This window comes from Meriones unguiculatus, chromosome 14 (genome assembly GCF_030254825.1).
Source record: "Meriones unguiculatus strain TT.TT164.6M chromosome 14, Bangor_MerUng_6.1, whole genome shotgun sequence".
NCBI lineage: Eukaryota > Metazoa > Chordata > Mammalia > Rodentia > Muridae > Meriones > Meriones unguiculatus.
The window spans coordinates 76,209,225-76,233,837 of record NC_083361.1 but is presented as its reverse complement, the minus strand read 5'-3'; the positions used below and the strand labels follow the sequence as shown (position 1 = coordinate 76,233,837).

Below are 24,613 nucleotides of genomic sequence, written 5' to 3'. Positions count from 1 at the left end.
GGGCAGATCACACCCAAGACAACCCTGCCTGGTACCACATAGCACAGGCAGGGCATAGCACTCCTGAGATGATCCCAGACACCCGGAGGCCTTGGGTGACATGAAAATGAGCAGGTAAGTAGTGGAGTGATGAATGAGAAGCAGCAGCAGAAGGATGTGTGCACAATGAAGAGAGGTAGAACGGGAGGCTCAAAGGTAATGAGGAATGGCCTGATTTGAGTTGCCAGCAGTACCACCTAAGGCCATCATGAGGTCCTGCCCTGTGCTGCCACCAACTGCCATGCCTGGGTCTGTTACCATCAAAGGCTAGCTGGACTTCCCTAGTCTGGACCACCTACAGCCATGTTGATGTCTGAGGGCTGTGCAGAGATGTCCTCACCCCTCAGCCTGGCATCATGAGAGAGCTGGCCTTGTCCCTCAGCAGCATCCAGGTGAATTGCAGGGCCAGCTCTCCTGGACAGCATAGTAAAGCTGGCCCTGGGTGCAGGGCTCGTGGGTAAGCCAGCCCTGAGGACTTGAGAGAAGAGCTGGCTCTGCCCCTTGACAGCTTGCAGCACTCCGTGAGCTAGACTTGGCAGTATGTGAGTGCAGGCTGACCAGCTCAGGTACCACCCAGGCCCAGATTCAGGGCTTTGAATTTGCTAACCCCAACATCTAGCCCAGCTATGAACTAGTGGACTGTGTGAAGGGAGCCAGTCCTACAGATCCAAAGCTAAAGGATCTCCACAACACAGATCAACAACAGGATATCCGAGAGGAGTCCTGATGAGGATCCAGTATTGATAGTGTAGCAGAAGCCAGAGGCCTTGAACCAGGAAAATGACTCATTGCAATGACTTTTGCAACTAAGGAAAATGTAGACAAAAGAGCACACTGTGGGACACAATGTTATATTGTGTGCTTATATACAATATATAACAAACACCAGGATTAAGGCAGCTTGTAGAAGAGTTTGGGCTCTAGAAGATTAGAAGAACAAAGCCATGGTGGCAAGAATAGGAAGCTGAGGGCTCATATCTTGGATGCAAACAGACAGTAGAGAACACCAGTTGGGATGTCATGAAGCTTTTGAAACCTCAACGCCTGTTCCCATGACATACTTCTTCCAACAAGGCCACACACCCTATGCCTCCCAAACCGCACCAACAGCACCACCAAGGCCCAAGTATTCAAATTCCTGAGACTATTGAGGACATCTTACTCAATCCACCACAGAAGTTAGACTTTGGCCAATGACACTGTGGAAACAAAAACAGACTGTAACAGCTACCATGAGAGCTGCTAACACCAGCAAGATGGCTCAGTGGTTGTAGCAGTTTGAATAAAAATGTTATCATAGGCTCATATATCTGAATGCTTAGTTCCTAGTTGGAGGGGTGTTGAGGAAGGATTTAGGAGGTGTGGCCTAATTGGAGGAGCTGTATCACTGACTAGCGATCTGAAACTTTAAACAAGTCCCCAACTTGTTTTTGAAAATGCTTTATTTTCAAAGTTTCCTTGGTCACGGTGTCTCTTCACTGCAATAGTGCAGTAACTAAGACACCTGGTAATGGCACTTGCCGCCAAACCTGACAACCTGAGTTCAATCCCTAAGACCCACAAAGTAAAAGGGTTGAAATGACTTTCACACATTGTTCTGTGACCTATATATATGAACCTTGACCAGCAAATGTAGAGGAATTTTAATCCAGCAACATGGCTGCTCTGGCAAGGGATCACATCCAAAGACCTTCTAAATCTGCGTGATCTGGCTGGAATGGCACACCTTTAATCCCTCCGGCTGGAAAACAGACACACCCTTAGTACACCATTAATCCCAAACAATGAAGGTAAAGTTAGTTTGTAGAAGGAAGCAGTTTGGAAGTGATGGCTAGTTGAAGGGAAGACAAAGTGACTAATGAAAGATTTGAAAGAATGAGTCAGAGATGGGATATGCCCAACAGACAGGAAAGAGAAGCTACTTAAAAGCAGTAGAGTTGAGAGAGTATAGTAGGGTACAGTAGAAAGAAAGTAGAGAAAACAGTAGAGGACAGTACAGGCAGTTTGGTGCAGTTCAGTGGAGTGCAGTTGAGTTCACTTGAGTTTCTGCAGTTCTGTGAAGTTCAGCTCATGGAGTTCAGAAACAGAGCAATTCAGAAGAAGCCAAGGGAATCCAGACTGAATCTGTCAGCTTGGAGAGGAGTTTGAACCAGAACAGCTGAGCTGAAACAGCCAGCTAGAGTCCAGAAAAAGCTAGAAAGGGTGAGCTTACTCCCGCAGTGAGCCTGGCAAATAAAGGTTCTTTTACAAGCAAACACAGACAAACGCTAATAAATAAAGGTAAAATATTTTTATTTAAAGATTACTGTACATAGCAAACCAACAATACATCAAAAAGATGGTACACCATCCAGTGGGATTTGTTTTGAGAATGCAAAAATGATTCACAAACCATTAAGTGAAATACATACACAAACCAGTAAGTGAACTACAGCCCATTAACTTAGTTTAGGACAAACCTATATATTATTGTCTCAATAGTTGCATCAAAACCATTTGAAACAATTCAACATCCCTTCATGATAAAAACTGAGCAAATTTAATATCGAAGAAATACATCTCAACATAATAAATGCCATATGTGGCAAACCTATAATTAACCTTATTCTCATAGGGGTAAGGTAATCTTTTCCTACAAGAACACCCACATTGCCACGCTTATGCAACACAGAACCAAAAAAGTACTATCCAGAGCAATCACACACAAAAAAGTATAAAGACCATCCAAATGGGAAAGGAGAAAAAGAATGTCCTTATTTGTAGGTAATACAATTATGAACCCAGAATACCTAGAATCCACTCCAAAATTATCCATACTAATAAGTTTAATAAAGTTGAAGGGTATGAAATCAACATACAAAAATCAGTAGTTTTTCTACAAACCAATACTTAACTTTGTAGGCTAAGATTTCCTTAGACTCATAAAATGTGAACAAATCCACATCCTGGAAATGTGAAAGGAAGTATTTTGGGTTCTAGACTTAGAAAATGAACAAAGAATCCTGAAACTGACAAATAAAAGGATAAATGTATATTTCCTGATTTTAAAGTTTTTTGTTTTTTTTTTAAGTCCAGTGAAAGGAAAAATGATAGCTTATGTATCCCAAGGATCAGGGATTTGGATCGCTAGCACCCAAGTAAGACATTAAGTATGGTGGGTACAGCTGTGATCCCAGGACTGGGAAACACGAGGATCCTGGGGTTGCTGGCAGCTATTCTTGCTGAGTCGGTATACTCCAGGTTCCACGGAGACCCGATCTCAAGCAATAATCAGAGAGTAATAGAGGAAGACACTCATGCTGACCTCCGTTATCCATCTGCACACAGGTGTGCATATACCCATAATGTGTCAGAACATAGTCCACGAATGCAGTCATGTGAGGGTCCTGGGTGATTGTGAAAAAACTCCAAGAAATCATGACAAGAGTTTTGTGCCCTCAGTTTCCTCAAAAAATACGTAATTGTTCTTGGATTATGCTTTCTTGCCCCTCCCAAATGTAGGAGATAGGAGTAAGTTTACTTAAATTATTCATTACAGCTGGCTAGTGTTATTTATTTATGTGCCTCTATGGAAATGTTCTTTACATGCGCCTTGCCCATGTGAGGGTACAGTTTACACATGTGATTCCTCTTAACCCTCCAAATATAAACTGTCTGGTGCTCAGAATAAAGTGGGTTATTGAATGAGACTCTAGTCTGCCTCATTTATCAGCACCATTCTCCCGGGTAAACGCGTGTGCACATACAAAGGCAGGCCTCTCTTGTACTGAAATGAATCAAGTTTTTGGAGTAGGTGTGTTTAGTATTAAAGCAGGTTTTGTAATAAGTACTACCAAGGGTTAAGAAGGCCATTTCACAATGACACAAGGAACATTTGTCCTTTGTTGAACAAATAACAGAGCTGGAAAATGTACAAAAGAACTGAAAAAAAAGGGGGGGGGGAATTTTCCTATAACAGTTGGAGAGTTCAGTAACTTGTTACTTAAAAGAAAACTTGGTATAAATTAGGAAGAATTATAAATTAGACGGTCACTCACACAATACTGTCCCCTGGGCGTTGAGGCATATGCCTACATTCCTAGATGTTCAGGGAGATGAGAGAGGAAAATCATTTCTATTCACAGGAGTCTCAGACCACTAGAGCAACAGACCCCCACCTCTACAAGTTGAAAGACGGCAAAGGAGCATAACCACCCAATGTGTCTTCATTGTTGCTTTCAGGAACTCTTGACACAATAGAAGTTACACATTCTAATCAGGTACACATGTAAAATCAAGCAGATTCTGCTTATAAATATCAATACATTTTTAGAGGATTCAAATCCTACCAAGTATGTTCTCCAAGCAATATAGAACTCAACTGAAAATTAAAAATAGATTACAAAACCAAGAAACTTCTACATAACCCATAGGTCAAGAAACCTAAAAGAAATTACAAGACCTTTTAATTAAATAAATATAATTTTGCATTAAATTTCAAAATCTGTGGGAGCAAATAGGTACTTAGAGGGAAACTTCTGACATCAAACACACATACCAAAGAGTAAAATTATCTCAAAGCAATGACCTCACCTATGTACACTCTTAAGAAACCAGAAAATAAGAAAACTTATATAGGAAATAATAGCAGAGAAGAAAAATCCATGTTGAAAACCCAACATTAAAAGGAAATCAATGAAACAAACAAACAAAACCAACCAAGAAGGTCAAAATAATTATAATAAGCCAGACTGATCAGGTACCAAAGATTTTAAAAACCTCCGTCAAGGGAAAACAAATGAGTCCAAAGATATTAAAAGCATAAGAAAATACCTGTGAACAATTTAATCTTATAAGTTTGAAAATTTAGACCAAAAGGACATTTCATTTTGTCCTGTGCAAAGTTACGAAGTTCAGTCTAAGAGATATCTGTAAGTCGAACACCCAAGTATCTAATACAGATGCTGAACTCACGGATACAATCCTCACCAGGAAAACCCCAGGCTCAGGAGTCTTGGTGATTCCACCAAACATTCAGCAAATAAAGTCAAAATGATACAAACGATCCCCGTTGCTAAATTACACTTATAAACCAGCACTGTCCTAATCTGAGCACCCAACAACGAAAATATAAGCAGGATTGGAGAAACGCTCAGTGATTAAGAGCAATTGCTGCTCCTGCAGACGACCCAGGTGTGTGTGTGGTTCCACAGGACTGAGTAACGTTTGGTTTTTATTAGGACTGACTTGCTGCCTCTCAGGTCAGTTTTCCGAGGCTCTATTCATTGTTCTCTGATAAGATTCCAGGACTCTCAATTTGGTAGGTATCTTTATAGTCTATTCACAACTTTACAAAAATAACCAGTGAAAGAATCTTGTCCCCTCCTATTTTTGCAGATGTAGAAAGGAGCAGATGAGCACTGAGACGGAAGCCCTGAGAAATTTGGCTCCTAACTGACTTACAGAGATCCTAGCACTCTTGGCTGTTTTGTTTGGAACCCGTACGTAGTGCAGGCTGGCCTGGACTTCACAGAAAGCCCCTGCCTCAGGCTCCTGAATTGTGGGTTTAAGCCGTGCACTGTCAGGCCTGGCCCCCTTATCTCTCAGGTTACCTCCTCACCACCTTCCCCTAACCCCGCTTCACAAGAGCAGGGTTCCGGAAGGCACGGGGAATGCTGAGGAAAACAAGCACTCGCTCCGGAACTGCTCACGTTCTGCTGGAGGTCACCCACAGCACAACATGGCACAGGGAGCTGAAGAGCCACGAGGCGGGCACGCTACCGGCCTCGGGCTAGCTCGGTCGCGGGCGCCGCCGCCCCGGGCCCGCAGCGAGCGCAGAGACCCGGAAGTCGGGCTGCGCGCCCCGGAGGCGTCGGGACGCCGGCCCGCGGCGGACGGCCGCTTCCGTGGGCCGTCCCCCGGCTCGGGGACCGCCGCCTCTCCGCCGCCGGAAGCCCTCCACAGGAAGCAGAGGTGGCCGCAGTCACGTGTCAGCCAAAGATGGAGCCGTGGGGAGCCGAGCGAAGGGTGTGCTAAAGTCGGGCGCGGGAGGGCCTGGGCGAGCAGCGGAGGCCGAGAGGCGGCCGGAAGGGACCGTCCTTCCTCCCGAGTGGTGAGTGGGTAATGCCAGGGTCGGGAGAGGAAAGATTTGTGGTATTTAAAGGTGTCGTCTTTGATAGGGATTTATTAACTGAGAAGAACCAGGAGGAAGAAACAAGATTTGAGTCCTGGAACTTGACCTAATGTCTAAGCCCGCATTGTATTTTTGAGGTTAATTTTGAGTCGAGATTTATGCAGCTCTGTGCAAGGCAGCATTTTTCAAGTCATTTCCGTATGCAAAACAGGTACCCAGGACTTGTAGCAGGTTAAGTCTGGACGGTGACCCAAGACAATCTGGTGTGTATCAGGTTATTTCTGGGTTTTGTTGCTACTGCTGTTTCGAGACAAGTCTTGGCTTATAGCCCAGAACTCACAACCCTCCTGCCTCAGCTTCCCGGTATTTCACGTGTCACCAAGTTTGTTTAAGAGCTGAGTCCATGCAAACTAATCTGCCATTCTTCTGACATTGACCCGGATACAGAATCACCATAGGTCATGCCAGTAGTTCCAAAGTGTTTGTGCGCGTTTGCGCTTTGTCTGCAGAGGCCGGAAGAGGCATCAGATCATTCTGGACCTTTACTCACTGCTGTGAGCTATTATGTGGGTACCGGGAGTTGAACGTGGGTCCTCTGGAACAGGAACAAATGATCTTACGAAGTTAATCGACTCCTGAGCCATCTCTCCAGCCCCAGATTGTTTTTTCAATCACGTGTGTTCAAGTGCACTAGTGCACACACCTGCTGCTGTCAGAGGACATCTGATTCCCTGGAGTTGTGTGCAGACCTATTGTGCGAGCTGAAGAACTGAGTGAAGTTCTTTGCACTCTCAACTATTCTTTAGCCTTTGCCACCGAGTTGTGTTTTACAAAGTGGTTACACTCACTTTAAGTACATTTTATAGTTCCCTCAGCAGCATGTCACAGCTTTCCTGAAGGCTTCCAAGTGAAATTTTCTAATTTTAACTAACCTGGGTACCTAATGACACATCTAGGTGATCTTGGTTTTCCACCGAATGGCTTGTCAAGGTTTACTGCTTGTTGGTTTTTTCATTTTCTCATGATTTGAAGCTCTGTTGCATTTTCCTCTACTTGTCTACTGAACATAAGTTCTTCCGGATTTTTTTTTTTAACCTGTGGGTAAGTTTTCATGTATCTCATGCTGGCCTCAAACTCCAATAGCCCTGAGCTGATCTCCTGGGTTCACCTCCCAAGTGCTGAACCTACAGGCATGTCAGCACGTCTGAATGAAACATTTCAATACTTTTTGTCTCAGGCCTGTAGTAACTATTTAGGAGATCAGGAGTGGGAAGTCTTACACACTTCTGTGCTGCTTTTCATGTTCCCGTTGTGCTGTATTAGGGGAGGGGGAATGTTTTTTGTTATATGCTATGTATACACTGATTTTTCAGATTATAAAGTTAATCTACAACTTTCATAAACATGCATCTCACAAGACTTTTTACATACTTATTTTTTAAATGGAAGTCATGTTTTTTAGGTCCAAGATGGAAAATCATAAACCAAGTAATAGCAAAGAAGATTTAATACTTAATGTCATATCAAGAAAAATTAAACAACTTCCAGAACCAGAAAGGTAAGATTCCTTAGTATTAAAATGTCTTTACCAGAAGAATTTTGTTCAGATTATCTGAAATTCATTGGATTACATGTAAATAACAAAGGATACCAAAGGAAACTAAGCTTTATTTTTGCTTTGATGAAAAAAACTAAAGCCCAGAGACACTAACCGTTTTCTGCATCATATAACTCACTGTGGAAATTAAAACTAGAACTCGTCTTTGGAAATACATAATTGATGAATCCACCTTTCCATTCAACATTTAGGGTGATATAAAACTGTATGGACCCATTTATAAATAACTTAAAAGAACTTGAATTTATCTTTTTTTTTCTTAACTTCTCTATTTCTATATGCTTACCTTTAGTAAGAGTACCAATGGAATATGTTTCTAAATGGAATGACTGAAAAATGGATGTTTAAAGATTTTTAATATGAAAAAGATTAAAATTTAAAAAGCATGATGCTAGCTGGGCACAGTGGTGCACGCCTATGACCTCAGTGCTCGGGAGTCAGAGGCAGGTGGCTTTCTGTGAGTTTGAAGCCAGCCTGGTCTACAAAGCAAGTCGAGGACAGCCAGGGCTATTATGCAGAGAAACCCTGTCTCAAAAAAAACGAGAGAAAAAAAAAATAGCATGCTGACGTAATTGCAGTGCAAGCAGCTACAGTGGACTTACAGAATGCTCACACCTCCTTGTCCATCTGGCAGTGACAAGGAGAGGCTGAGCTGTGTGTACACTTGTACTGAGGTCAGAGGACAACTTCCAGGAGTCCGTTCTCTCCTTCCGTGTGGGTCCTAGCTAGGAAATTCAGGTTGTCAGGCTTGAGGTAGGTGCCTTACACCCTCTGATTGACTTTCCTAGTCATGGGACCTCTAAAAGGAGGAAAGGGAGTTAGTCTAGGAAGAGCAGGATCACAGAATTTACAAAGCCAGGGTCTGTCCTATTTGAGGAAACAGTGACACATAAGAGAGGTGGACACAACAGGGGTTCAAGCAGGAACAAAATGATCCAACTAACTTTACTGCCTATCCCAGCCAGTTATTAAAGTTAAGCGAGAGGCACCCGTGAAAAGAACGCACATAGTAAGTTACCCTGGGACATACAGAGCGCTGAGGTGGAAGATCTAAAACATTACTCTAGAGACTGCTGCATCTTCAGGTATGGAAACCACACCAACCCTACTTTTTGTTGGCACTCAAGATCTTACAAGACAGAATGTTACCTGTATTCTGAACAGTAGTTAAGAACTTGATAAACCTCAGGAGTGTGTATCCCTTACATGGTTGCTAAAGCCACAAGAAAAGCTGCATTCTGCCTTGGTGGTTTTCATAGTTGGCTGCACGAGTAGAAACTGAAGTTGAGGTTTAGCTGTGTATCCCTGCATAGACACTACCCATTTAGTTGTTTCCTGAGATAAACAACAGAACACTTACACAGGTAGGGGAAGCCTAATGACTTACGTAAAACATTGAGAAGATGATAGGAACAAAGGAAGAGAATGGGCTACCAGTGGGATCTTCACCAAATTAGAAAAGAGCACTGGGAATTGAGCTAAACTCTGCTGAGCAAGATTAGGATTTAGCTTGCAAACAAAACGATTAATTGTACAACCAGAGCAAATTACTATTTAGTTGGGAGACAACAAAATGTTAAAGTTTCAGCGTCACTATTTCTGAGCGTGGTTAATAGGGGCGAGTCCCATTTCATGCCTTTTATATTAAATATTTGTAAAAGTGTTCAAGTTCTCAGTATAACCCCTACAAAAAACAGGCTTCTCACATTGGGGCTACTGCTGTTTAATAGTTCTCTAATTTCCTGAGCTGTTAAGAGTTCTGAAAACCTCAACTTCAATTTCGTCTCATGCAGCCAACAGTGAGAACCTCCAAGGCAGAATGCAGCTTTTCTTGTGGCGTTAGCAGCAAGTCACCTTTACATAACGGTTCTCAGTGAATGAAATGACAGGCATGGTGAGTGCAGAGTGATAGGTCAGGGAAGCGTGATCTTATAAAATGCAGGGTGCTTCAATAATGATGTCCTAGGAGAGCTTTTAAAATAAGCAAAAACCATGGAACTTAGTGGAGGTTTCAGGGTTACTCCAGTGGGTTGAGAGGTGAGAAACATGCAACAGTGAGCCATACTGCAGCTCACAAAACCAGATTTGTAAGCTGAAGATCTTACTCAGTTCGTACTGTATAGTTTTAGCTATTTCCCAAAGTTAAACATAATAGAGCATATGTTTTGGCTTAAAATTCATTTTCAGGTTAAATTATGAATTAAATTTTCATCAGTGAGTTACTGTAAACTACATGGGATACTATAGCATAGTCTCACTATAATGCTGGTACCTCAAATTCCTAATCTGAATATTAATACTCGAGGGAAGAGCAAAAGTAAACACATTAACTCCATACTACTGAAACTAAGTTGAATATGCATCTGTCTATAGGTAAGTTCATAGACAAAATAGGTATAAGTCAGTAATAAATAGTACAACCTTAGAATATGTTTTACTTTTTAAGTAAAAAAGAGCCAGCATCTCCCTCTTCCGTGTTTGCTGTTAATGTAGTTTAGAGCGAAATTCTAAACAGTTCTCAAGTAAACCCGCAAACCGCATGTAGCTAGTACCGCTCTCCTTAAGTGCTGCCCAACCTCAATAGCCTTTTTCTAATAGAAACGTGAGCTATGATTTGATTTTGCTTTTATGGTCCTGCACGGGGTCAATGTGTCTAATTCTTCCCAGGGTGCTGTTAAGTTCTGTAACATACCAGATTTGGAGAATATACAAGCTGGTTTTTTTCCTCACACTCAGGAATATGCTTGAACATGGATCAGCATATATTGGACTTAATGCTGCTTTCAGTGGCCTAATAGCAAACAGTCTGTTTCGGCGCATCTTAAATGTCACACAAGCTCGAATAGCTTCTAGCTTACCAATGGCCGTAATCCCATTTCTGACAGCAAACCTGTTTTACGAGAGTTCTGTAAGTTTACCTTTGAGTACAGGTATGTTTAATTTCATTATCACCCATGTTTGCTTTAGTACATACTATCCACAGCTTTACCTAATAGCAAGTAGCTGCAAGCTATAGTGCAGTACTTAGGGAACACTGAATCTTGCTATGTTTTACAACTGAATTACATTAGACATATCAACCAGCACAATGAGTGTGTGTATATACACACTTCTCACTTCCCTCAAGTATTCCTACAGTGCTGCCTTTGTTTCTCGCTTATTTCCACGTTGTATGGAAGGCTTTTTTTTTAAAAAAAATCTTTAAAAAAATTATGTATATGGGTGTTTTGTCTGCATGTACATTTGCACACCAGAAGGTACTGGATCCCATGGGATGACAGTTATAGACAATAGTGAGCTACCAACATGGGTGCTGGGAATTGAACTCGGCACCCTTGGGAGAACATCCAGTACTGCTGAGCCATCTCTCCAGCTGTTTTGAAGTTCTTAAAGGGAAAGTGTGTTGTAGGAATACTACTCTGTAACCTCTGAAGTACTATGTGCATGCATATTTAGCAAAGAGAAATTTTAGCTGTTATTGCACCATGTGAACTGAATGAGTGGTCCTATTATGTGTGTCCTACTGACTGGAAACAAAGATAGGACCACAGGGGCCAAAGAGGGCCATTCTGTTTTATTTTCTTAAATATTGATCTAAATTCTGAGAATACAGAATCAAGAATTATTTTTTTATGATGATTTCCTAGTCAAGGCCTTAAGTGCTACGCGTGTATTCCCGATGAGCCACATTCCATCCTTTATTATTTCTTACAGCATGACTTACATAATTTTTAGCCTTCTATTCTTTAAGACGTTTGCTTAAATATCATGACCAACACTTACACAGTTTATTTCCTAGGTGATCTGAACTGTGAAACCTGTACCATGACACGGGGTGCACTAGTTGGTTTAGTTCTGGGTGGTCTATACCCCATCGTTTTGGCTATACCTGTGAATGGGGGCCTTGCTGCCAGGTAGGACTATTTTCTCAATTAAAAACCTTTAATTGTATGACTACCTAACTGCTGGGATGGAGTCAGTGCCAGGTTGGGCACAGAGCCCCTTACCAGTGGGCTTCTGTTCTGCAGCTGGAGGGGCTGCTTGTGCAGATTCTGTCCCTATTTGCCTATGGTGGTTGAGGGCTGTGTGGCCAGGACCAAGAGCAAGGCCCAGCTCCTGTTGGCCAACTGTGTTCCTTCAGATCATCCACAATAAAGCCCAGGCCTTGCTACAGCCAAAAAAAAAAAAGGAACCCAGAACTTAAAAAGAATACATTCTCAGATTGAATTGATTTAGACCAAACAATGTTTCCCTTCTCAGTAGTTTTAAGAGAGTTCTCTGTCATGCTGTGCCTCCTGGTATATGCTGTGTAGTTCAGGCCTACATTTGTGCATTTGTGTGGGGTTTTTTTTTAAGATTTTTATTTATTATGTATACAGTGTTTGCTTACATATAATCCTGCTTGCCAGAAGAGGGTATCAGATCTCACCATAGATGGTTGTGAGCCACCACGTAGTTGCTGGGAGTTGAACTCAGAACCTTTGGTAGAACAGCCAGTGCCTTTAACCTCTGAGCCATCTCTCCAGCCCATCTTTGTATTAAAAGCTTGCTACAGAACAAGCCCATGTGAGTGCTGTGTGCTAGCACCACAGCCATGTCATATATTCGGAATTCAGAAAACTGCTTCCTGTAGGCCTTCCACTCCAAAGTAATTCCAGTTATTCTCTGAACTCATAGCAATTTATTCTGTGTACCCAGAGGTGAACTAAACAGGGACAAGAAACCAGAATCATTTTTAAGACCAAGTACAGAAGATAATGGCATTAAAGAGTGTCTATGAAACCCATTTACCATATGCCAGTAAGGAAGACTGACATTATCTTCTAGATACGTTTACAGTAACACTTAAATGGGTTTATGTGTTTCATTATCAATATGCTTTCTTACAGGTATGAATCAAGCCCTCTACCACAGAAAGGAAATATCTTAAATTACTGGATTACAGTTTCTAAGCCTGTCTTTAGAAAGATGTTATTTCCCACTTTACTTCAGACTGTGTTTGCAGCATACCTTGCGTCTAGACAATATAAACTCCTTATAAAAGCCCTTCAGTTACCTGAACCTGGCTTTGAAATGGATTGATTTAAAGCAAAATAAAAGTGAAAATAATCTGTAATATTAAAAAATACAGATGTTGTTTTTCACAAGGTGCAACTCCGACTTGCAATGAAACACTACAGAGCAACAAAAGGAAGACCTCCAATAAAACTACCTAAGGGGGATAGTTTTGAGGCTGAGAGTATAAATTAATGGCAGAGTGATTGTCTTAACAGGCATGAGGCCCTACATTTAATGCCTACCTCAACAAAAAAAATTGAGTTCAATACTCTTTCTTACACATTGCCAATACACTGCCTTTACACCAGGGCATTTAGTTTGGTGTAAAAGAACTAAATAACTACATTGCAATTATACGATGCAATTAACTACATTGCATCTACACAAAGCCAAACAGGAAGGGAAAATATTTTTCTCACTTGAGGGTGTTTCCGTGATTATCACTCATAATCCCAGCCCATATCCCTGCAAAGCTACAGGACTTAGCAAGTTATCTTCTGAAGCTTCTACCAATTAGGGGGTAGTTCTTTAGGTTCTCAAGACTTGAGCTACCCCTTCCCCATGTATGATGCTGAGCAAGTTAGCCACAAACTCAGTACCTTCATGAGTAATTAATATCCCTAGCACAGCAGCAGCTTACCTTCCTATTTTGTTTTCTGAAGTATGTTTGTAGAGTCATTCCTTAGATCATTTTGATCTACTGCATTCTTCCCAAGTGTTTCAGACCCCTCTTCTTTAAACTACTCCTTTTGTGGAATCTGTTCAGTGACACTCCCCGCCCCCACCCAAGACAGGGTTTTCTCTGTACCTTGGCTGTCCTAGACTAACTTTGTTAGACCAAGCTGGCCTTGAACTCAGAGATCCTGCTGCCTCTGCCTCCCTGCGTGCTGTGCCTGTGCCACAAGCATATGCCACTGTGCCTAGTCTTTTGTGGAATCTAAACACTGTCAAACAATTTCTATGGTCACAAATACCTACATTGTCAATATTAGCCACTAGTTATACATAGCTTAAGATCATGAAATGTGGATAGTTTTTGTAATGCACATTAGATCAATTCTCCATGCAACAAGCTAATCACGAAAGAGTATACTAAAGTCTAAAACCATACTAAGTATGGTTTCATTCATAAGTACACCTTAACTATTCCTTCTAAATACTATGACTTGTTTAGGAAAGGCTTTGCATGTGAAACAAGCTAAAGAAAAAATACCCAGGCATGCCTAGCGACTGGGGGGGGGGGGCAGAGCCATACTCCCAAGTTTAAGGCTAGCTTCATCTACCTAGTGATTTCTAGTCCACAGTAGGATACTTGTCTCCATCAACAAAACAAGGCTGCCATTAAAATTTAAGTGAGATTTAGCAGAATGCCATGATTTGTTCTTTCAAAAGCACATGGATTCTATTTTTCTATTCAATCTTTTTTTTTTAAGTAGAATAATTATGAGGGAAGGAGAAGTTTCCAAGAAAAGATGTTTACTATATCTTCCCCTGGGTTGTATTTCTTTTGCTTCCTTTCTAGAGTTCCCCAAATTTAATATACATATCTTTAGAACTACAATGAGAAAATGTATTTTGTACATGATTGCCAATTTCACAAGGAATGATAGCAAAAGTAAAGGCTTTCTGATACAAAGCTGTCCATCTACATTCTCACTGCATAATTCAATTGATCAAAATTAAAAATAACATTACTAAATTAGATTCCTTAGGTATACAGATGGTATGTAATCAACTTAGTAATTCAAAATACAATGATAAGCTGTTTGGTAAGTACAAACTGTTTACTATGCTCAAAATGGTCCAAGGACATTACTCCTAACCTGCTAGCTATCATGGAAGGATTCCTAAACCTCATCCCTCTGCCACATAGTCAAATCCTTTTTTTTTTTTTTTTAACCAGCAGAAATGGGCAACTAAGCAGTAAATGCTTAGTCTACTGCTACAAGCCTACCAAACTTTTCAAAAGGCAGGTACATGACATCAACTGTGAATAACATCAAAACCTGAGGAAACTCAGCCCTTTATAGCTCAGATCTAAGAATGCCTCACTGAGGAAAATAGTTACTGTCTAAAGTAGACAAACTATTCAGAAGTTTACCACCTGCTCTGACCAGGTACATGGCTTTAAAAAGTATTCATATTCATTATATCTGTGATACGTGTATGTGTGTGCACATAATAAAATGCAAATTCTAGACAGTAAGTCAGAAAGGTGTAGGATGATACAAAATTTGGAAACACTTGGACTACAGTAAAATTCAAATTGTTACACTGACAGTATTACAGGGTTCTAAACATAGTGATTAGATAAAAATTCTATAGTGTAGTGTTTAATTCCTAATAGAGGAAGTGTGGAAGAACTAACGCAGGAACACAATAAAAATATAAACATGGGGCTCAAAACTTAGAATCAACATAAAAAGGGGAGAACACAAGTGAGTATTACCTATTCAACTTTCAAGAACCATTTAGTTTAAAATCTGACTGCATCTGTGAGCTCTTAATCTCTACCTTCAAAATACCTCAACCAGATAACTGCACATTAAGATATACATTCTTAGTGAATCATCTATGCTGTGTTCTATCAGTCATATTCAAGGTCAACAAATGGACACCTTTGGCTATGATCAGCTGTACTATAGGTGCACTGGCCACTTTAAATGACAGCCTGTGGGAATTCCCTTTACTTTTTGGCTTTATGAGCACTGAACATACAGATGAACACAACAAACAGAGCAACCTGAATGAATTTTGAGTATCATACTGTTAAGAGTATAATAACACTACTTCCTACCATCTCCCTCTTCTATCTGCCTATTTCCCAAATGAACCAAAAATAAAATGACTCAGTCTAGGCCGGATGAAAAATGTATTAGCATATTCCAACAATAATAAATGATTGGGCTCTGAGTGCTTTACTTGATGAAATAAGTCATTATCATCCAGAATATGAAGGTCCTTACAGAACACTACAGAAATGTTAACAGAGAATGCTAGAAACTGTATCACGCATCAGAAACCCCAACACATTCAACAGCATCAAGTACTCAGAATGACCAAGATAACAAACCCTGGGATTGCACACATGCTCATGTTACCCTAAATTGCAATATGACCCAGACATATTGTCAGAATAACTTTTTCAAAATATACAATCAATGCATCTATTTAAAAGTACTGCTCTTTAAGTTAAGGACTTTATTCTACTCAGCAAAGTGTCTGTCTTCCAAAGTGGCTCTTTACATTCCAGAAATACAAACTCGTAAGTTTTGTGATCACTGCTAGCCTATTTATGTCATTCTAATTCCAAAGAATGTCCTTGATTGTGTAAAAAATCTAATGTTTCTTGATGAAACACTATAATTCTCTTCTCCAATGGTTACATTTTTTTAAAAAATGAAATAAATTTAATATTACTGCCATGAAAGAAAAAAAGTAAATAAGTGTAATTTTGTTCCAAAATTATCTTAGTCTCATGGATTTCTATTAAGTCTTTCAAGCATTCCAGAGAATCTTTTCATATCTCCATTTCTGGAAAGTGTAATCAGTATAGAAGTAATTTGGGACCTTGGAAATGGCATTCACGTTTTTCAGCAGATGCCAATTTTTGACCGACATGGCTCCCACAATTACTGTTACCATCAGTCCAGTCAGTTAACAGGTTGTAGGAAAAGATTCGTTTTTGCAGATACTGCTAAGCTGTTTAAAGAGAAGAGAAAGAGATTAATTTAGCGAGTATAAAATGAACAGATATTTAAAATATTCTGAATACTTTGTTGGAATATATCAGAGGTGTGACTACATTTTTAACAATTGTACTTTTTAGTTAAGTCTGGTAAAAAAAAAAAAGGTCAAAAACTTAAGTCACTATGATAGAAATACTATGCCAATATGTGTTAGTCAATTAATGTATGAATTACATAGGAAGACAGGTATTTAAAAGCTTCATTTTTAGGTTTACTATCACTTTTACCTCAGGTACAAGTCAGAAATAAAACCTGAAATAGTTCCCCAAATACTAAATTGTTCTCAACCATCACAGTAAATACTGCCAAACCTGAAAATTTCAAAGCAATCTATTTTATATTCCAGAACTCTATCAAAGGGCTAATTATTAACAACACAATTTTCTAAAAATAGTAAGACAACAGTTTTATATTAATCATAACTTTTTTAATTAACAAGTAGTGAACAGGACACTATAAGATACTGTTTACTACATACTTAAATAAACAACTGTTGTAAATTGAGAAACCCAAACTTTTACAGTAAAATGTGCTTACACATAAATATGATCAAATTATTTAAACCCCCTGATAGGTCTAAATACATGCAGTTACCATGTAAAAACAAGACCATGAGTTGATGCCAAAAAAAAAAGACAAAAAAATCACTGTCACCAAAACTAGAAAAGAAACAATGAAATGGAAACATAAATGACAGTTAATAAAACATAAGGAACCTAAGAAAGCAGCTTTAAAAACAGGACACTCTAATCTTGCCACTGTCAAGAGCTCTTAATTGTCCAAACTGCCATTTATAAAATGACATTCTAAAAATCTGTACTTGGAATTTCAAAACATCCCAATGCAGAAAGTGATTCTCCCCAAGCCCGTACTTCGAATGCAGGAAAAGCACTAATGTTAAGAAACATTCCACAGAAATGGTATAATTTTTAGGAAAAGAACTTACTGCTTCCAGAACCTTTTGAATAAGACCTGAATTAACAACAATCATTTTTCCTATTTTCATCCATTATTTCCAATATCATGTTAGTAATGAATAAATTCTTTGAGCCCATAACTGAAAGATCAACAAACCTGATTTTATTATGACACCATATTTTTGTCATCAGTACTGCACAAAATTATATACAAAGAAATATATACAAAAATGTTCAAGTATTAAATTTCAATTCAAGGCTTCTGTTTCAAAAGCTACATTTAACATACTTCAGAAAGAGCACAAATTAGTCATTTCAAATTTCCCAACTACTTTTGGTTTATATATATATGTATATATATATAATTCAGTAGGCACTAAAATCCATGCAGCTGCACTGTGGGGCTTGTTCCTGCCCTTGTAGAAGCAGGTCCATCACTCCGTTTTGTGAGGTTGGCTACGACCCAGTCATGCTCAAGTGCAGTAGGTAATTCTACAAAATGTGATATACTGAAAACCAGAGACGAACTTAGGTCTCAAATCATATTATCTAGCAACAAAACATTTACAGTTAGTTGTGCAAGAACAAGATTCCATTTCCATAACCAAATAACAAAATAAAACATCTTACGTGTAAGATAACTTACATCTTTGGACTGCTGGAAAATACTTAGTTACGAACATTTTAAAAATAAAAGACAGCAGAAGCCCTGATATTACCTCTGTTTCCTTATTTCTTATACTACCTTTTAAAATAAAGCAGGAAATGTGGCCAGCAGCTGGTCCCGTCTCTTCTGCCCCAACAGCTGTATCCACTTTAGCACAAAGAAAAACAAGGATGCTAAATACGTATATCCTTTATCAAACAGTGATGTTTCACAAAGAATTTAATGTCTCTTTATTTCAGAGCATCACAACACAGATTTAGACAAGTGGACAATAGAAGGGATTTCAAAAGAAGAAATATTTCCCATCTTTGGAAAAACAGCAGCAATCTATCATTAAGTGGCCAGAACCATTTAATTTTAAAAAGTGTTTTTAAATAAGACAAAGGTTTTAGAAATGGAGAAAATATTCTTTGTGAAGCCTCACTTTACATGTTTTCATTCACATTTCACAACCTTCAATATCTAATAATCATACAAAACTTTAGCCTAAATTTTAATACAACAAAAATAAATTCAACAATTTCTTCATACTCGTTGATAGGTAATTACTGTGCTGGTCCTCAAAGAAACATTTCGTTTATCATCCTTTAATTAAAACACAGAAATCTGATGGGCATGTTAACTTCCACCTTCTCAAGTGGTGAAATATTAAGATCTTAAATAGAACGTATTTCTGTATTTTCTACTGAAAACTGTAAGGCATTCTTAAGTATTTTAAGAGATTTGCCATCTCCAGAAAAAAAAATACATTTGTGCATGCCTCAAATACTTATTGTCAACCTCTGAAAAGTTGCTCTACAATTGGAATTCCAATTTGCACCTTGTACAACTCGGAACTTCCATTCAACTTCACCTGTTTCACTGTCTCCAAACTGTATCTCTATTAGCAGGTTTCAGTGTACAGTTGGAACCGATGTCATCCAAGGCCATGTCCACACTGGGGACAGAAGAGCTAGGTACACGCAACTCTGAACAAGGGGACACATTTAACAGCTATTTCAACCAGAAGCAACTTAAGTACATTAATGACCAGCACAAGTCTGTTTCCAGGGTGGACAGGGCCCAAATCAAGATTCCCCTCCCGCCTTCCAAACAACAATAAAAAAAGAAACAAACAAACAAAAAAACCACACACACAAATTGAGATGTTGCCCATTAGCCTAAGCAGCAGAGCATGAGCGTTACGTGAAGAGATGGGTCCTTACCAGGTTGTGAGGCGGGAACGACTGTTCTGTAACCCCTACAACGGGAGCCTGGCAGGAAGGAAATCACCTAAAAAAGAAACTGTCAGAGAGATTTAATAGTCACAAGTTATCATTAGGAGTTGGTTACAGTGTCACATTCATGCTTTTAAACAGTTAAAAGACTTAATATTACTTTTTTTTCCGCCTCTGAAATGTGTCCGGTGAAGATGTCCCACTAAGGTGTTTTACATGGTGTAAGGGTGCAGAAAGGGGTAAACGCGGATAAAGAGCAGATTACTTGACCCTACATTTTAAGAGAAGACGACGCCTTCCGAGCGCACGCCGAGCAGAACTCCACCGACACCTTATCCTTGTCCACATGGAGACACACTCCTCCCGCCGCGTCGTCCTCTTCCAGCAGCTCCTGCGGCTGCTTCCCCACCGGCAGGGCGTAGTCGTGGTCGCCGGCGGGCGAGTCTCTGAAGAGCGAGGTGGTCAGCCGCAGTCCCACGCCGCTCAGCCGGCTCAGCAGGCGAGCCAGTCCGGTCTCGTTGGCTAGGACGGCCCGTAGGTAGCGACTCTCCTCCTGCAGTGCTTGCACGCGCTTGCCCAGCTCCCGATTCTCGGCCCGCAGCTCCTGGTTCTCGGCTGCCAGTCCCCGGACTCGACTCTCCAGCCCCATCACGTACTCCTTCTTCTTGAGCCGATTAAGACGGGCAGCGGCCGCCGCCGCCTTCCGGGGACTCTTGGTCGCCGTCTGGTTGGTGTCGTTGGCGCCGCCGCCGCCACCGCCGCCTCCTCCAGGGCCTCCTGGGCCTCCTCCTCCTCCTCCTCCCGGCGACTTTCTCCGCCTCTTTTCCCCGCCGCCGCGGTCACCGCCGCCGCTGCAGCCTCCGATGCCGTTCAGCAGCCTCTGCAGCAGGTCGGAGAAGCGCTGCATCTCGGCGGCCGCGCTCTCGTCGTCGTCCTCGTCCCCCCGCAACAGGCCGCCGCTCTCCGAGCCTCCGCCGGACGAGGACAGCGGCCCCGGCGAGCTGAGCCCGGGCTCCAGGTGCCAGTCCGGCTGCCGAGGGTCCAGCAGGTCGGCCAGCTCCAGCCCAGACAGGAAGTCCATGTCCTCCGGCTCCTCTTTGGGGACCGTGCCGGTGGCGTCCTCCTCCTCCTCCTCCATCTTCGCGGGCGAGGGCGCGGGCGCGCGCACGGCCACGCCGCCGCAGCTCCCCCTCCGGGCCTCGGGCTCGACCCCGCCGGCGGGAGGCCGCTCGCGGTCAGGCGACCCGGGCCCCGGCGTCTCGGCCCCCGCGGCCGCCCGGCTCGGGTCCCGGGGCGTCGCGCACGCGGCGGGCGGCCCCCGGCTGTCGCGGTGGCTCGGGAGGTCGCGGCCCGAGGCTGCCAGCAGCTTGGTCAGGCTGTGCCGCATAGGGCCGAGCGGCGGGCCCGGGTAGGCCGCGGCCCCGCAGGCCCCGGGCCCCCGCGCGCACAGCCACGGCGCGGGCCCGGCCGCGGGCGCGGGGAGGGTCCGAGTGGCCTCCCGCGGCCGCCCAGCCCCCCGCACGAGGCGGGGGGGAAGGAAAGGCAGGGCGAGCGCGAAGCGGCGGGGCCCGTGAGGACTCGGCCGCGCCACCCGGACAGCAGCCCGGCCGGAAGTTGCTCGCCCTCTTCGCCCCGCCCACAACAACGCGCTCCTCCAGCCGCAGTATCGCGAGACTTCGGCTGCCTCCAAGGCGCGGTTGAGTCTGGTTTTGTGGTGATGTCATAGGAACCGGGGCAAAAACAATGCAACCGCGGTTGGCACCCCTTAATTCATCGATGCCACCCAGGACTAAACTCGACGGTCCGATACGTGACGTCTAGACATGTTTTACCTACTCTGTGTGAACAGCTTTGCTGTTTCTCCCTAAATTGCAAGTGAAGCAACACACACGAGGGAGTAGTCGCCGCTTAAACAAAAGACCACCCTTCATCATCCAAACAGCGTTAACAGCTTCTGAGAAACGTAGTCGCGTACTAACGTTATCTAACTACCCGGGCGACATTCAGAGGTCCTCAGTCTCGGAAAATAATCTCTCATACGACTACCACCGCTGTTACCATTCTCAACATAATTGGTCTTTGCAACACAGGTTGCTTACAGCTTTTGCTGATTTGACAGCATGGGGCGGTTTGTTTGTTTATCGGTCTCTTGTTTTGCCGTTTGTATTGTTCTTTCATTTTTCATTTGTCAAGCCATAGCAATTTCTTATGCTTTTTCAGTGCTTGTTTTTGGTTTTTTGTGTTTTTTTTTTAATATCAGCTTTTGAAAAGACCAATTCTGAAGACAGTGTCAAATTCTGTTATCTGTGGTTCTGAATCGCTCGTGCTGAACATCTCTAGGGAGCTGAGATTTGAAACGTTTACAGATGTCCTACAATACAATGAAACATCATACTGTAGCTCATGTTTTCCCAAGAAAGGCCAATGAATGCACAGATTAACTAGAGAGAGAAGGGGAAGGTTAGTTGCTAACTGCACGGAATCGTTTATTATTCTAATTAAGCTCAAAGTAAATTAGGCTTCTAGGCAGTAGATACACACACACACACACACACACACACAACCCCCCCCAAAAAAAATTTACCTTCTAGATGTTTTGGTCAGGCTCATCTCTGCTAAATAAAGAATTAAAAGCAGGGAAAAAAGGATAGCAACAGCAATTTTTAATTTTAAGAAACACACACACAGGGATGGGAGGCTGTATTCTTGGTGGCCTGGGATCTGTACCCCTCCTCCTACTTCAGATTGATCAATTTAAGGAAAGACAATAGAGATGAGCAACACTCCAGGCATGCTTTGAGCCTGACCTTAAAAAGACAGAGTTAGTCTCCTGCCCTGAAAACTTTACAAGTAAAGGCCAGAACCCAGGCCTTAGGAACTGAACTCCAACCTAGCACAGATGTGAGCAGTCTTGGTTTGCTAAAGCATCACACACAGACCAAGGTGGCATACGCTCTGGCTTGCCTTCATCACAGGTGTCATGAATGGAAGGAACCAGGGACCGAATGGAAGGGCCATCCTCATCTAACTGTATACTTCTGCCTGACTCAAAACTCAACGTCATTGATTGATTTATTATCTTTTTACTGTATTATGAAATTTGGTATATATGATTTAAAAGCTTCCACAATAGATTGAGGAAAAGCAGAAAAATTAAAGCACAAGGAAGTTTCTTAAATAACCTCCTTAGAGAGAAAGCTCTTGATGCAAGAAAAGCCTCCTCACACGTGCTTCTCCGTCTCCCTCACCTCTCCTCTGATTTTCTCCTCCTCCTTGTCATGCTCACCTTCCTCACAGCTGTCTTGCTTTTCTGGCCATAGTGATTGTTGCAAAATAGTTAGCTAATGTAGAAATGAGTTAATAATCAGAGATATACAATCGATACCAAAATAACTGTCATTAAAAATTGAGTCTGTACAATTAGATTTTTCTATGCTCAGACAGGCAGCACATAGCCTCTCTTCCCTTTTGATCTGAACATCTATGGACAACTTTCATTCACATTAATGTGGACTCACAGGTGAATAAAATTTCATTTCCTAGACTTTCCATATCATTTTATTCAATGAGTTCTTTGCTCATAGCACTGATACTGTAATGAATTCTGCTTATTGTAAACCTCACTATATTTTGGTCCAATATTGCTAGAGTGGGGGTGTGGTGGGAGTTTCTGCATCCACTACAGGAAGCAGAGTAATTACCAATGGGAGTTCAGGGGCCTGGAGAGATAGCAGTTAAGAGCACTGACTGCTCTTCCAGAGGACCTGGAGTTCGACTCCCAGCACCCACACGGCAGCTCACAACTATCTGTAAATCCAGGATCTGACACCATCACACAGACATAGATGCAGGCAAAACACCAGTGTACATAAAATAAAAATAGATAATTTTGAAAAGATTTTAAAAAAAAAGGGGGGGGGGTAATTCAGTTTAACATGACTCAGCAGTCTATGTTGATTCAAACTTCCAAGAGTGAAATCCTTGAGTGGTTTATTTTAGGCATATTTAAGCACAACTGAATTTGGTGAAAAAAATTTCTGGTGATAACTAACTCAATTGAATGTGCAAAACAATAAGACATGATGATCTTGAAACTCTAAAGTACAAGTGACATCTCTCATAAATACAGGTTCTATGATTGACTGAAAAAAACAACTACAGGAAAAACAACAACAACAAAAAAAACAAGTACAAGATAAGTGGTCTCTGCCACACAGATAGTAAAGGTCGCCAGGCTATTAACCACATCTGCTCCTAGCTTTCTGGATGGAAAACGGGCTATGTCTCTTTGAAGAGACAACTGTTTATGTTTAATATTTATGGTTCTCTGAGTACTTAACTGTGATCACAAGGACTTCCGTTCCTCCTACACATCTTAATTACTTTTACTCTATCTCTTCTAAGGTAAGCATGAAATTTGAGAGAACAATTTCTTGTTGCTTTCTTAAAGAAAGGATCAATGTCTTGCTCAGGAACGGACCCACGACTTCTTGTGTGTTAGGCAAGGGCTGTACTAATTGAACATCAACAACTTTTAAATTCTTTTGTTTGAACGAACTTAATTCAGTTTGTTTTTCTTGTGTAAAAACACCCTTATGTGGTAGCTGCAGCTGGAGCCTCGGTCCTCTGAACAGAGACGCTGGTGTGGGTTTTCACAAGATGATCAGTGAATTCTTGATAAGGAGACTTGGTGAACACAGTCTCTCTCCAGAGGTCAGGGGTCAGGTAGCAGCAGGTCTTGGAGATGGCATCAAAGGTGGTGTTGGCAAAGTTGCCCAGGCTGGCAGTCAGACCCCACTGATATGGAACAATCATCAGTACTGGCCATCAGCAGCAGCTTCTTGGGCACAGGAGCAGAAAGGATGCCAGTGCCTCTGGGGGCAGGAATGAGACATACCAAAACAGAACCACAGCGGCCTGTCACCTTGCACAGAACCGTGTTGGGCTTGCCAATCCTGTTCCCCACGTAGCCTCTGTACAAGGACGATAGAAAGCTTGGCCAAGATTAGGACCCCTAGGATGTCAGTGGCTACTTCCTTGGAATGCTTTACACCCAGGCCAACATAACCACTGTAGTCCCAAATAGCGACGGCCTTGAACTTCCCAGCTGGTGTCTGCTTCTACACTGGCAGATCTCTAGAACCCCATCCTTTAGGGATGTACCCAGGAAAAAGTCAATAATCTAGGGTTCCCTAATGGGCAGGGAGAACAGGAAGATCTCCTCCAAGGACGTTAG

General features: G+C 41.9%; 2 protein-coding genes and 1 pseudogene across 9 annotated transcripts; 1 reads left to right on the top strand and 2 right to left on the bottom strand.

The window, feature by feature from the left end:
- Nucleotides 1-5,950: 5,950 nt before the first annotated feature.
- On the top strand, nucleotides 5,951-12,895 carry Tmem126a (transmembrane protein 126A). Of its 2 annotated transcripts, none has more exons than XM_060367547.1 (5): nucleotides 5,951-6,130; nucleotides 7,614-7,709; nucleotides 10,506-10,699; nucleotides 11,557-11,683; nucleotides 12,659-12,895. In XM_060367547.1, the coding sequence occupies exons 2-5, from the start codon at nucleotides 7,621-7,623 to the stop codon at nucleotides 12,849-12,851; spliced, it is 603 nt and encodes a 200-aa protein (XP_060223530.1). In that variant the 5' UTR covers nucleotides 5,951-6,130; nucleotides 7,614-7,620; the 3' UTR covers nucleotides 12,852-12,895. The 2 variants fall into 2 exon arrangements, with proteins under 2 accessions (XP_060223530.1, XP_021499747.1); XM_021644072.2 differs by having other exon boundaries at nucleotides 5,972-6,130; nucleotides 11,569-11,683.
- Nucleotides 12,896-15,682: 2,787 nt separating this feature from the next.
- Crebzf (CREB/ATF bZIP transcription factor) lies at nucleotides 15,683-21,282 on the bottom strand. Of its 7 annotated transcripts, none has more exons than XM_060367545.1 (4): nucleotides 19,653-21,282; nucleotides 19,014-19,444; nucleotides 18,239-18,307; nucleotides 15,683-16,529 (listed from the first exon to the last, which is right to left on the bottom strand). In XM_060367545.1, exons 1-2 carry the CDS (start codon nucleotides 20,762-20,764, stop codon nucleotides 19,429-19,431), a joined length of 1,128 nt encoding a protein of 375 aa, XP_060223528.1. In that variant the 5' UTR covers nucleotides 20,765-21,282; the 3' UTR covers nucleotides 15,683-16,529; nucleotides 18,239-18,307; nucleotides 19,014-19,428. The 7 variants fall into 7 exon arrangements, with proteins under 7 accessions (XP_060223528.1, XP_060223526.1, XP_060223529.1 ...); XM_060367543.1 differs by having other exon boundaries at nucleotides 19,366-19,444; XM_060367546.1 differs by having other exon boundaries at nucleotides 19,366-19,444; nucleotides 19,538-21,280.
- A 2,688-nt stretch (nucleotides 21,283-23,970) lies between these two features.
- Nucleotides 23,971-24,613, bottom strand: LOC132646990 (small ribosomal subunit protein uS5-like; annotated as a pseudogene).